The sequence below is a fragment of the Gobio gobio genome (assembly GCF_949357685.1).
Source record: "Gobio gobio genome assembly, chromosome: 21".
Taxonomy (NCBI): domain Eukaryota; kingdom Metazoa; phylum Chordata; class Actinopteri; order Cypriniformes; family Gobionidae; genus Gobio; species Gobio gobio.
The window spans coordinates 38,874,600-38,889,256 of NC_137117.1; the positions used below are offsets into that span (position 1 = coordinate 38,874,600).

A 14,657-nucleotide genomic window follows, 5' to 3' on the forward strand; every position below is an offset into this window, starting at 1 on the left:
TCAAAGCTGAATTTTGAGCATCAAGTTCAAAAGAACAGTATTTATCTGAAATAGAAAGCTTTTGTAACATTGTACTACCGTTCAAAAGTTTTGGGTTGGTAAGAATTTATTTATTTATTTTTTTGTAAAGAACTTAACGAAATGAATACATTTATTCAGCAAGGATGCATTAAATTGATCAAGTGACAGTATAGACATTTATAATGTTACAAAAGCTTTATTTTTCAGATAAATGCTGTTCTTTTGAACTTTCTATTCATTAAATAATCCTGGGGAAAATTGTACACAACTGTTTTCACATTGATGATAATAATAATAAATGTTTCTTGAGCAACAAACCATCATATTAGAATGATTTCTGAAGGATCATGTGACAGTGAAGACTGGAATAATGATGCTGGAAATTCAGCTTTGATCACAGGAATAAATTACACTTTACAATATATCACAATAGAAAAAAGTTATTTTACATTGTAAAAATATTTCACAATAATACAGTTTTTGCTGTATTTTGGATCAAATAAATGTAGCCTTGGTGAGGAGAATAGAATCAAAAACAATCAAAATAGTTCAGTTTCCAAACTTTTGACTGGTAGTGTATTTGGACAGCTTGCAAACAAATATTCCCTTAATGACATGTCAAACACTGAAAAATTAAGCTCACAACTCTACAGATGATATAGAATATATAATAATTATATATCACCAATGCACATTTGACTGAAATTCACATAATTAATTGTTTTTACCAATAAGCATATTTGGGAGCTTAAAGCATGAGCAATGCAAACAATTCTTAAAATACATGCTTATGTACATGTGTCATGATCTCAAAGACTTTCATATGAGAAGAGAAACATAAAAGCAACTGACCACCTGTACGGCTCTAGCTGTATCACATGACACAGGTCTTTAACTCACCAGCACCAGGAGCAAACTGACAGGAAGGGTCTTCATGTTGAAGCCGGTGATGTGCTGTGATCGTAAAGCAGTCCAGTGCGACTGAGTCTGAGCTCTTTCTCATTGAGAAATAGTATTCCAGGCTGCTCATATAACCAATTATAGAGGGGAGGGCATATTCAAATCTGGGCGGGCAGGAACTGGGCAGTGTTATTTTAGTATTATTGATATACTAGTTTTAGTTCATATTTTGAATTATTTTGTTCTCTCTCTCTCTCTCTCTCTCTCTCTCTCTCTCTCTCTCTCTCTCTCTCTCTCTCTCTCTCTCTCTCTCTCTCTCTCTGTTTAAATATGTCTCTAATTTTATTAAGTTTCGTTTTTTAGCTTTGGTTTTAGTTTTAATTATTTTAGTACTTCAACATAAACTAAACCAAAATGAGAAATATTGCTTTGGCAACTAGCTGAAATAAAATGTTATATCTTTTTTTTTTTATGTTTTATTTTACTTCAAGTAACGATTTTTAGTTTTAGTTAACAATAATAACCCCGGCTGGGTTAAAGAAAAGACAGAAAAGGAGACTTGTATCTTATATCTATTTTTTCTTCCACATGTCAAGTGCGGGGCTCCGTATCGGATAATCAGTATGACAAATATATATTTTTTCCTTTTATTTGGTCGAATTTGCTCTATTTTTTTAAAGTCATTATTCATGCTTTTCTGAATAAGGTATAAAGTACAAAACATTTGCTAAATTTAGAACTGCATAGTAGTGTACTACTCATACTACTTCTATATCTTTCTATGGTAGAAATAGTAAAAGTAGTATGCTAGTATGCAGTTCTGAATTCAGCAAATGTTTTGTACTTTATACCTTATTCAGAAAAGCATAACATTGAATAAATATATTTCCGTCAGGTTAAATACTGATAATTGATCTCTTAAGCCCCTTAATCTAAAGCTCTCGACTTAACTGTCGGACTCGCACATCCATCATGTTTGTAGTTTTTTAACACTTTTTATCCGCTTTTTTAGTTCTAATCAAATCCTCATCCAACTTGCAATGGGTTGTGGGCAATATTAGCCGTCAGAGTCTGCATCCGGAAATAGTAGACCATCCGGGTATATTTGGAATACTCTTTTCAACATACTACGATTTGGGACATACTAATTCTATTTTCGAATACTATTTAGGACGGATAGTGTGCATATTGGGACGCAGCAAACATTGCCAAAAGTTTTGGGATGTCTGTCTTTCTTAATCCGTAGGGTTTAATATGGAGTTGGTCCACCCTTTGCAGCTATAACACCTTCAACTCTTCTGGGAAGGCTTTCCACAAGGTTTTGACCATTCTTCTAGAAGCTCATTTGTGAGGTCAGGCATTGATGTTGGACGAGAAGGCCTGGCTCTCAGTCTCCGCTCTAATTCATCCCAAAGGTGTTCTATCGGGTTGAGGTCAGGACTCTGTGCAGGCCAGTCAAGTTCCTCCACACCAAACTCACTCATCCATGTCTTTATGGGCCTTTGTGCACTGGTGCGCAGTCATGGTGGAACAGGAAGGGGCCATCCCCAAAAATTGTCCAAAATGTCTTGATATGCTGAAGCATTAGGAGCAAGTCCCGTTCTCCTGGCAACCGCCAAACTCAGACTCGTCCATCGGATTGCCAGACAGAGAAGTGTGATTGGTCACTCCAGAGAACACGTCTCCTCTGCTCTAGAGTCCAGTGGCGGCGTGCTTTACCCCACTGCATCCCACGCTTTGCATTGCACTTGGTGATGTAAGGCTTGGATGAGCTGCTCGGCCATGGAAACCCATTCCACGAAGCTCTACACACTGTTCTTGAGCTCATCTGAAGGCCACAGGTAGTTTGGAGGTCTGGAGCTATTGACTCTGCAGAAAGTTGGCGACTCACCCTCAGCATGCGCTGACCCCGCTCTGTGATTTTACGTTGCCTACCACTTTCTTCTTTTTCTGAACATCTATTGTGTACTTTCTGGCCATGTAGTCTTTCTTGATTAGTTTTAGGAACAAGTACAATGTTGAAATTAGACTAGCACTTAACCATGAACACAAAAGCCACACCACACAGATGTTTTTTAATTGGTTTATTTTTTTTTGTTAGCAAACATGTAAGCATTAAATTGATCAAGTTACAGTATAGAAGTGTATAATGTTGCCAAAGCTTTATATTTCAGATAAATGCTGTTCTTTTGAACTTTCTATTCATTAAATAATCCAGAAAAAAAATGTACACAACTGTTTTCAACATTGATAATAATAATACGTTTCTTGAGCAGCAAATCGGCGTATTATGATTTCTGAGGATCATGTGACTCTAAAGACTGGAGTATTTCCACTTCCTTTCAGAGAGCTCAATTTACTGAAGGACAAAAACATCAGTCGGATGGAGCTTCTGCTTTAGTCAGCGCTGTTTCAACTGGCTTTAAACTAAATTCAATCACAGAGAAATTTGCAGCTTGTACCGGAAAACTCTACAACGAGCTCGAACACTTCTCACGGGCTGTTTAGTGAGTGAGTGATCGAGATGCTCAGCAAGTAACACATTTGTGAGTGCGGGAGTGCGTTGCGTTTTTGCTGCATTTCCCTGTCCTACTACAATCATGTACTGCAACCTTGTGTTGACATTGTGGAACTGCACGGTTTGTAAATGCTGTGTGGCAGGCCACATATAATATATTTTAATAGACAAGCTGCGAGCCGTTTGAAATTCATCACCGGACCGCATTTGGACCACAGGCCGGACTTTGGACACCCCTGGTATAGGCCAAAGGGGGTGATGAAAGCTAGCTGTGTCCCCTCTTCATTTCCACTTGCCAATACCCTCATTTTAATCCAGTAAGCTGAAATATTGTGCTCCATGCATAGATTCTAGAATACCATGGATGAGGGACATAGGATGCATTTTGAGGTGTTTTGACATTTAAACGCCTATAGTCAACACAAAACCGTAGGCTTTGATCAGGTTTAGGCACAAGTAGGACTACAAGTGTGGATTGCCCAAGGAGATTGTAAGGGCTCAACAATGCCATCTTGGAGCAGCCTTTGAATCTCTTCTTGAATTATTACCTTCTTTAGGGATGAGATACGATAGGCTAGTGAGTGGTCAGGTTTGTCCTTCCCAGCTTGTCGGAACAGACAGAAAGCCATGCATTACCTGCGGATGCTTCTGTATCAGTTCATCCTTTAATGGTGATTCCACAGCAGTTAATGATTCAGGCACTCCATACTCTAGGGGTAAAGCCATATACACATTGATAACCTGTTCCTCCTGCTGGCTCCATAATTATCCCCCAAGTGGCTGGCAGAGAAATGGAAACACGTCATCCATCCATTGATACACAGTTCATAACTATGTTCTCCCACATGTAATCGTACTCCAGTTTGACTTAAAAAAGGCGAAAAGCAAGCTGCTTGTCTGCCATCACATAAGTGTCAACTGTCCATCCTGGCATCATCCCATGCCACTCGTAGGTAATAGGGACTCTGCCTTCTGAGGTTTGTGCCTTCCCATCAGACAGCATGTCCAGACAATGCAGATGAAGGAAATGGAGCAAATCCAGAAAGTGAGTCCGAGGGCATAGAAAGAGCTGAGTGTATAATCTAAGTAATTAAATGCTAGATTTGACTGTGTTGATCCATGAGAAAACAGGAATGAAAGGTTGCAAAATGCAAATTGAAAAAAAAAGAGACAAACTACGAAAAGACATTCAAAAGCTTCATTTTTGTGTTTGAAGAAACTTTGTGAATGTTAAAGATTTATTTGTTGTCAATAAACACACATACTGAGGAGCTGGCAGATAACAGTTTCCTGTATGTCTGACTGATCTCTGGAGCGGGGCCTGCAACAGTATTGTATACAGTCTTGTTCTTTTGTCTTTTTCCCCCTAATTTTTTTATATACTTTTTACTCTGATGTGGTTTAGAATAAATTTTATTGAATAAGTTTTAAAAAGCCCAATGGGGAAAATGAATAGAAAAAATACTAAAGTAACCAAGCCTGCTGAAAAAGGGTGCATTCCCTGTTGCAACCTGATAAATATAAACCAGTCAAGCCACTTTAAGGTAGAATCAAAAGTGAAAAAAGCATGAGACATTTTTTTTTCATTCTGTGTTCGAAACAAGGAGAGACCCATTGAGGGACAAAAGCAGTGAAAATCTCTTCGACGTGAACACTGGACAACTTGCAAATTCAAACGACATATCTTTAGCATATCTTTTTGATGAGGAGGACTAGCAGAGGGGAGGTGACGTTATTTAGCTAAACTTATTTATTATACATATTGTAATAATATAGTGTGTGACTATTTCTTACACAATGATTATGTGTTTGCAGGCATGCAGTCCAGTTAGCAAGGAATCATGACTTCCAGATTTAAGCTTTCATTGAAACATAAAACTGAATCATTGAAGAGGTTAGAATATGATTTTTGTACAGTAAATATAGCACCCTAAAAAGTATTTAGACACACAAGACTTTTAAAATGAATGTATGAATAATAACAAACAGGAAGTGGCATCCGAAAATATGCTTCACAGACTTTTCTCAGAAATAATTTTATTTTTCTAAACTTTTTATAAATGATTGTTATCACAGTGATTTTTGAAAAGATCTATGTCTTTTGTTTTGAACAGTATTTCTATTGTTTTATCATTTCATACTCAAGATCTTTATGTAAAAATGTTCATTTGAAAAGTGTGTTTCTGCTATCTTTCTTTGTAATACTGTAAATGCCACGCAGTTTGATGTTTTGTTATATAATTTTTATTTAATCCACCATAAAGTGTGGCTTAAAGACAAAATTGAAATACACACACAGAATCACACATTTATTTGTGTGTGTCTGTAAATGTAAAGTATGTTTTCTATTCTAGTCCAATTCAGGTAAAATCATACCAATCTGACCGCAGCTGTGTGTCCCTGAAGAGTGACCAGTCGAGGGATCTTGATGTTAATTTCAGTGAGGAAAACTGTTCTGCTGAGAAGAGGTCAGAATAGTGGTTTAACGGATTAAATATGTTCTTCTAGTATGTATTTGGTGGAATATGTGGTGTCTGAACCTTATTGAGAAGGTGCCCACCTGTAAACATTTTTCAGTAGAATGTTTCTCAAATTGGTTTAAGACTATAGTCTATATACATACAGCACTGTGCAAAATGTTTTGTGAAGCATCTAATGTGTCTAAGATAGTTATCTTTTACTTTAGTGACAATCAAGATGGACTTCATTCCTCAAGAGGAAAACTCAAGAACGTCGTCTTTAAGGTGTGTATTTGCCTGCCTTTATGAGTGGTTGCATATTTGTAATATACATTAATAAACACAAACACCCACACATTTTATTTAATTAAATTGACATTGGTTGATTATTGTTCCTTGAAATTTGATTTTAGAGGCTTGAGCACAAAGTAATTTCTCTGGTGAAAAAAGAACTGAAGAGGTTCAAGAAACTACTGAGCCCAGATTACCCAGCATGCTCTGAGAGAGAGAAAGAGGAGGATGAAGGCCAGAGCAATGTCAGAGATGGCGTTCTGAAGATCACACTGCATGTTCTGAGGGAGATGAATCAGGCAGACTTTGCCAACCGACTAAAGACCAGTAAGAGCTCTGGATCATATAATCAGTACATTTTACCTTATAGGATCATAATTCAGAATCTTATCATGATTATTTTTCATATTGATTTGATATTTCATATTCATATTGACTATTTTGCAAGTTACAGAGCAGTACAGCCAAACAAATTTCCCTATTTAAAAAATATAATCCTACAAGATACCAAAACATAAAAGAAAAAATAATGATAGACTATTTAGGAAGTATTTGTGGGCGAAATGATCAAAATCATATTTCACTTTCATTTTCACTTATTTTCTTTTAATTCATTATATTATTAAAATAAGAAATAAAGATGCATATTAAAACAACCGGATGTAAAAACAACAGAATGATACAATGTTACAAATAAGAATGGTACAAATGAAATACACAGTGGTTTTAATTTTATGAGATACAGAAGATTATTTTAACAGTAGCATTCTTATTAACATTTTATTTTAAACATTGGTTCTTATTAAACATACTAAAGTCAAGAGCAGTAAGTCAAGTCAAGTCCCCTTCATTTATATAGCGCTTTTTACAATATATATTGTTTCAAACCAGCTTTACAGTGATAATAGGAAATGAATGGAAGAGAGATTAAGTGATTTAGTACGCTTTTAGTAAGTGATTTTTTTTATTAGATACATTAACAATACAGATGGCAGCAGGTATATTAGGGTGCTGTCACTTTAAGATCGAATGCATAAATCTATTATAATGAGACACAACTGCAGACTGTGTATGTAAACATTGTGTTTTTGACATAAACGTGAGTATTTTACAGTTTAAAGGGCATATTGCAGGTTAGAGACTCCAGTGAGTCAATGTTTAGAAAAATAATGTAGGAACTAGATTTTCTTTAAAGGTCCCATGGCATGAAATTTTCATTTTATGAGGTATTTCAACATTAATATGAGTTCCCCTAGCCTGAATATTGTCCCCAAGTGGATAGAAATGTTGATCGGTGTAAAACCGAGTTCTGGCTGTATTTCTCTGCCTTTGAGAAAATGACAGGCCAGACGAGCCAATCCTGAAGTCTCCTGGTTTGACGTCCAAGCAGGAACGGTTACCTCCCTTTCCCCCGCCCAGAGAATCTGACACGCCCATGCAAACGCTCGAGAGATCATGGGTTGTGAACGAGTGAATGCTGGCAGTTTCTCAGTGATTTCTTATGTGTAGCTAATTATTTATTATTCGTGCACATGCTGCGGCTTCTCTCTCTCCCGACAGAACGGTGTTTTCGTGTTTTATATCTTGTGAGTCAGTGTTTTTGTACGTCCTCGTCGCGTCTATCTGTTCTTAAATTTGCATACAGTCGGGAGTTTCTGCTTAACATCGGCAGAGCGACATCTTTAGAGAGAAACCTCACGCACACCGAAGCTCGGGCTGCACTGACCCCAGTACTGCATCTGGCCCACAGCGGAGGCACCAAACGCGGCGTGAGATTAAGCAGAAGGGGGGTAAGCGTGAGGGTATCCGGCTAGGCTAGCCAGCTTTCCCCACAATAAACTGGATTACATTCGATTACTGCTGTTGTGTCTTTGTTTGCGCTGTGTACTCAATGCGCGTCACTGACGCTTTTCATATGATTGGAACATATCTAGAAATAATGCTTTAATCAAACTTACTAACTCGTTCATCTCGCTGTAATGGTACATTGCATGTGTTACAAAGTTGGTAGAATAATGATGAAGACGGACTCGGCGTGACTGGGACTCGTGTTTATTCAGAACTCTCAGATACAAACACAATAAACTCGCGCTGACAGACAGCGCTCTCACAACTCAGTAGTTACTATAAATAACATTGTTAGCAATCGCTCCGTCTCCGTGATGTCCGGTTCGCGAACAAATCATTCTTTTGAATCGGTTCTTTTTAGTGAACCGAACCAGTTCACCAAATCGGACTGAATCGTTCTAAACGGTTCGCGTCTCGAGTCAGCGCTGATCCATAATTTACTAAAGTTACTAACTTTCTGACATGAGTGACAGCCCCTCCGACTAGAAATAAACTAATAACCTGAAGTATATTCCATGCTGAGAGAACTGATGTGAAGTGAACTCAGGTCCATCCGTCTCTCTGGCAGCAGCTCGTGCGTCGTAGACCTCGTTAAACCACGCTCCCTCCGCTCATTTCAAATGCAACGATGTCAGCCAATCACAACAGTGGGCGTTTTTACTGAAGTCTCACAGCAGACACGCCTCTTGAAACAGGGCTTTCAGCCACAGGGCAAACAGCAGTATAGACAAAATGCCTTTTATTTCAAAATTATGACATTTTATGATGTAAAAATCATACTAACAATATAAGTACACCTCAGGAAACACTATAAAATAATAGAAAAATGCCATGCCATGGGACCTTTAAAATATACTTTAAGGCTTTTGGAGTCGTTTTTGTGAGAAAATTTTACTTCCGCATCTAAAAATGCCAAAACCGGATGTGACATAACGAGAGGGAGTGCGGAGAATCTCAGCGATAGGAAAACAATGAATCGCAATGACAGGTCGGACGCTGAGGACATTATAAATGTTTTTGAATAATTTATAAATGTAATTAATACTCATATGGCAGACCACAGCCATACAATTATGACACACAATTAGGGACAGACCAGGATTAGACAGAACAACGATTAGAGGATATAAATTGAGTTGTTGTGTGAGGAGAAACTGTTGAGAACAGCGGCAGGTGTCTCCGTGAGAGACCAGTGTTAGCTTATATATAAGCTAGCTAACGATATGAACACTGCTCAGATTACAATACTGTATTGATTATCATGTCTCAGGCAATAGCAAAGCTGGTTATTGTCATCTAGTATACTTAACGTTACCATTAACAGAAACTAATAGGCTTTGACCATCAGGAAAAGTCACACTCGTTAATATCCGTCCACATTAAACGTTATGTGATATAACGTCAGCGGTTTCTCATCACGTCGACTGATTTGGTACTTAGCAAATGTTTTAAAAACAAGACTCACGGTGCACAGTTCACGTTTTCTCCGAGCTGCATCTCTGACGGATCCGGGACCGTCACATCCCACACAGCAACGGCTTCCGGAATGCACCCGTGAAACGGACCAGTATCGGAAACCATATATATATATATCTTCCGCTGGCGGCTGAACCACAGACAGTGTTATTGTGTTTATCCTTTATTCATTAATTCTGTTATGGGTTTATTTCGTGCCGATTCACCGATAGTGTGTGGATGCGAATGACGTTATGATATTTCAGTGAACTTGAATGTACATACATGGCATGAATAAAATATTTACATTACCAGCACATAATTCAGAACTTTTTTTCGAAAAAGTGTGAGACTGTATTCAGTTGTGTTAATGTACACTTTGTATTCATCAATGTAAACACGACGGCAAAGAAGCATCGCGTGTGGATGTTTATTCATCATTTAGGCAAGCTACACACTGGCTGCGTGACACGCGCGGCTCGAGCCGCCCCGAAAGCACATGCTAGAAATAGAACCGAAGCATATTTTTCACGGCACGCAAGCGTGTTGGAAGCGTTTCCAGGCAAAAAAGCTGTTTGTCATTTTGACACGAATACATATTAATAAATGACATTAGTCAGGGCACTGATAAGGGAGTCAGCCCATTGACTTATAATGTCCTGATCAGTATCCTGACTACTGAACTAGGGAGCTCATTGAGACCATGATTGCGATGCACCCGTGGTCTTTGCTATATGTTTAACATGAAGGAAGTATAGCCCTCCCTGTACGTCACCTAGCAGCAGCAGCGCCGTGTCAGACACTTCTGCTGTGTAAAGACATAGAAAACGCCACGCTCAAGTCACGTAGCCAGTGTGTAGCCGGCTTTACATGAGTAACAATGTTTGTATCCATCATATCGCTGGGATGATAATCCTCCGGTCTAAAGCACTATACACACCACCGTGTGTTTCGAAGCAGATGCGCGAAGGGAAGTCCCGTTTCTTCACCTGCACAAAACACCACCATGCTTAATTCCTAACTTTTTTTTTTTTTAGGAAACCTGTAGACTCGATGTCCAGACAGGATGAACACAATAATTTAACATGACAATGATAAATTGGAATAGAAAAACTACCGAAAATACACAGACTCTACTGAATACCAACCTATTCTGCACTGAGCCAACGCAGAGCTCAGCCAGCGACTCCCTCTCGTGACGTAATATGATGCGATGTTGAAAAAAAAGCACTTTTTCCAAGCGGCCAACGAAACGGCCACTTTATCTACTAAATTTGTGCTCTTATGTCTTTTTAAAACATTTTAAATCCTGCATTACCTTTTCATATGGTATTTTGATACAAGGTTATATATTAATCTAAAAAAAAAAATTTACCTGCAATATGCCCTTTAAGTGTAATAAGTCACGAAAGAGAACTTAGTTCAGTACTCGCGCTGAGTGACAGCCGGCTCTCTGTGTGTGTGCTTTGGGTGTGTGCGCTTAGAAAACTGTATATAAGAACAGCGTTTGGGAGTAAAATCGTTTGAAAAACAAATAATAAACGTTCATGTTGAATAAGAATTGCAACGTCAAATTACCTTAACCATAATGGAGATAAAAATTTCTTCCGGTTGTCAAATTTCTACCAGTTTCTCATGTCTACTGGTATAGACACCGACTTCTACCACTAGGTTGCTAAATAGGAATTGTGAATGTATATTGCATTGTATATTGGGACTTGGGTGCCAGCCAACTGATAGAATGTGCACTGGAGTGTGATACAAACAATCTCTCTGTAAATGCTATTTAATTTTAAGACATTTTAGGCATTTTAATTGGTCACAGTCTAATATCGTCATTGCACACCACACCACTACCTTAACGTCAATATGAAATGGTATTAACAACCCATTTTTCATTTGTAATGGGACATTTCTGAGTGAACCAGGTTATTTGGGTGTAAAAATGTAGGAATCAGGAATTTATTAAATCACACCTAAAATAACATAGACAAGAGACAACATACAAGAGAGCCTTTAGTACATAAGAGCTTAATGTACACAATACTTTAACAAGCATGCTTGAATATACTTCTGTGGTATCACTCTACCTACCAGAACTAACACCAAGTTATCAAGAACTAAAATCCAACCTGAGGGCGAAATTTCATAGAATTCATGAAGGAATTTCACTGCAAGGAAGCACAACTCTTCTGAATGAGATCTACACAGAGCTCTACATCACAGAAGGAGGGAGTGGAGCAATCAATTATGACCATGAAGTGAGACAGATTGAGACAGCTCCAAGGACAGCTTATATGCTGGACACACCGATCAAATGCAATGACATCTTTAAAGCCTCACCTGGACAAGACAAACCCATCAGAACTGTACTGACCAAAGGAGTTTCTGGGATTGGAAAAACAGTCTCTGTGCAGAAATTCATTCTGGATTGGGCAGAAGGCAAAGCAAATCAGGATGTACACTTCATATTTCCACTTCCTTTCAGAGAGCTCAATTTACTGAAGGACAAAAACATCAGTCTGATAGAGCTTCTGCATCGTTTTTTTGCAAAGCTGAGATTACCAAGTTGTGATGACAGTAAAATCGTCTTCATTTTTGACGGTCTGGATGAGTGTCGACTTCCTCTAGATTTCCAGAACAATGATAATTTGTGTGATGTGACAGAACCAGCCTCAGTGGACGTGCTGCTAACCAATCTCATCAAAGGGAATCTGCTTCCTTCTGCTCTCCTCTGGATCACCTCTCGACCAGCAGCAGCCAGTCAGATCCCTCCTGAGTGTGTTGATCAGGTCACAGAAGTACGAGGGTTCAATGATGCTCAGAAAGATGAGTATTTCAGGAGGAAAATTAATGATCAGAGTCTGGCCAATAGAATCATCACACACATCAAATTATCAAGGAGCCTTCACATCATGTGTCACATCCCAGTGTTCTGCTGGATCGCAGCCTCTGTTCTAGAGAGAATGTTGAGTGAAGCAGAGAATGCAGAGATCCCAAAGACTCTCACTCAAATGTTCACATACTTCCTGATCTACCAGATCAAACAAAGAAGCCAGAAGTACCAAGGAAATACAGAAGTATATCTTCAGCATACAACAGAGAACATATTTTCCCTGGGAAAACTGGCTTTTCAAGAGCTAGAAAAGGGCAACCTGCTCTTCTATGAGGAAGACCTCAGAGAATGTGGCATTGATGTCAGAGAAGTGTCAGTATATTCAGGACTGTGCACCCAAATCTTCAGAGAGGAGTTTGGATTGTACCTGGGGAAGGTGTACAGCTTTGTTCATCTGAGCTTTCAGGAGTTTCTTGCTGCTTTATTCAAATTTCTTTGTTTCATCCAAAGACCTGCCAAGCATTTGAAACCTTTTAGCTCCACAATGACCAATTTGCTAAAAAGAGAAGTAGACAGGGCCTTACAGAGTGAGAATGGACACCTGGACCTTTACCTTCGTTTCCTTTTGGGCCTCTCATTGGAGTCAAATCAACATCTCTTACAAGGCCTGCTGACATTTACAGGGAATGTCTATAAAAATGAACAAAAAATTATTAAATATATCAAGGAAAAGATCAAGGATAATCCCTCTCCAGAGAAATCCATCAATCTTTTCCACTGTCTGAATGAACTGAATGATCATTCTCTAGTGCAGGAAGTCCAAACATACCTGAAGGAAAGAGGTCCCAGTGGTTTCTCTGGAGTCAAACTCTCTCCTGCTCAGTGGTCGGCTATGGGGTTTGTGTTGCTAAACTCAGAAGAGGAGCTGGATGAGTTTAAACTGAGTAAATATGATCAATCAGAAGAATGTCTTCTGAGACTGCTGCCAGTGGTCAAAGTTTCTAGAAAAGCTGAGTGAGTATATATATTATACATATATTTTTAATGGATAGTGAAACAGATAAATAAAAGGTACAGGGAGAAAATTGGGAATTATAGGATAATTTGATGTATGTTGTAGAGAAGAAGAAAGTAAATGAATGAAAGAGATGAGAGAGTGAATTGTTTGATGAAAAAATTAGTTGTACAGCTACTTGACATACAAACTAAACTGTACAATACTCTGAAGATTCAAATCAGTATGATTTAAGATGACAATAGTAATAACAGCAGCAATAATTAACATTATTGCTCAAATTAAATATTTCCATTATTTTGCTCCCAGGCTGTGTGATTCTAATCTGACAGAGAAGAGCTGCTCAGCACTGGCCTCAGCACTCAGCTCAAATTCATCACGTCTCAGAGAGCTAAACCTCAATTTCAACAACCTACAGGATTCAGGAGTGAAGCTACTCTCTGCTGGACTGAAGAATCCGCAATGTAAACTGGAGACATTACAGTATGTTATATCACATTTTATGATGATGCATTATATGTATGTATCTCCACCCAATGTATGAATGTATCCCCACCCAGTTTAGCTGAAAATTCTGGGGGGTATATTTAAGAGCAAAGATACAACATTCATATGAAGACATAACATTCATATAAAGAGACATTCTCTTTGAAGGTTGTCAAACTGCAGTATTACAGAAGAAGGTTTTGCTGCTTTGGCCTCTGCTCTCGGGGCAAATCCCTCACACCTGACAGAACTCAACCTGAACTGCAATGAACCAACAGACACAGGAGTGAAACTACTCTCAGCTCTACTGGAGGATCCACATTGTAAGCTAGAGAAATTTAAGTAAGAACCACAAGCTCTGTCAACATTTTCAGCGCTATAATGTATTTTATTTTAAATATGTTGTTTTTACACATTACTTATACCATCAAAACAAAATAACAGTTATCAGTAGCGATGTCCCGATCAGGTTTTTTTGCCCTCGAGTCCGAGTCATTTGATTTTGAGTATCTACCGATACCGAGTCCCGATCCGATACTTCTATAATATAAGCAGTGCCGGCCCGTGGCATAGGCGGAATAGGCTAATGCTAGGGGCGCCACTCATCCATAGGGGCGCCAAAATGTATAACTGATACTATTTTATTAATATTAATTTGAAATATTACCAAATAAAGACAAAAAAAAAACGTAAATGAGTCCCCTACCTCTTCCCGGTCGGCCTCATCAATCTCCCCCCGCCGATCTTGAAGTGCATCAGAAATATAACGTGCGATCAGTTTATTGTTAGGGGAATTTGTTGTCGCGTCGCCTCTCGCCGCATCCAACG

At 38.5% G+C, this 14,657-nt stretch overlaps 1 protein-coding gene across 1 annotated transcript in view; it reads left to right on the forward strand.

Annotated features, from left to right (window-relative positions):
- Window positions 1-4,985: 4,985 nt before the first annotated feature.
- Window positions 4,986-14,657, forward strand: part of LOC307117275 (uncharacterized protein) — a gene marked incomplete at its 3' end in the record, with an annotated part of 29,329 nt that continues 19,657 nt past the window's right edge. The window contains exons 1-8 of the mRNA XM_079802064.1: window positions 4,986-5,165; window positions 5,255-5,333; window positions 5,794-5,907; window positions 6,126-6,183; window positions 6,312-6,516; window positions 11,590-13,342; window positions 13,653-13,826; window positions 13,998-14,171. Of these exons, the coding sequence (XP_079658190.1) occupies window positions 5,281-5,333; window positions 5,794-5,907; window positions 6,126-6,183; window positions 6,312-6,516; window positions 11,590-13,342; window positions 13,653-13,826; window positions 13,998-14,171 (2,531 nt within the window). The 5' untranslated portion in view covers window positions 4,986-5,165; window positions 5,255-5,280. The remainder of the gene's footprint in view (window positions 5,166-5,254; window positions 5,334-5,793; window positions 5,908-6,125; window positions 6,184-6,311; window positions 6,517-11,589; window positions 13,343-13,652; window positions 13,827-13,997; window positions 14,172-14,657) is intronic.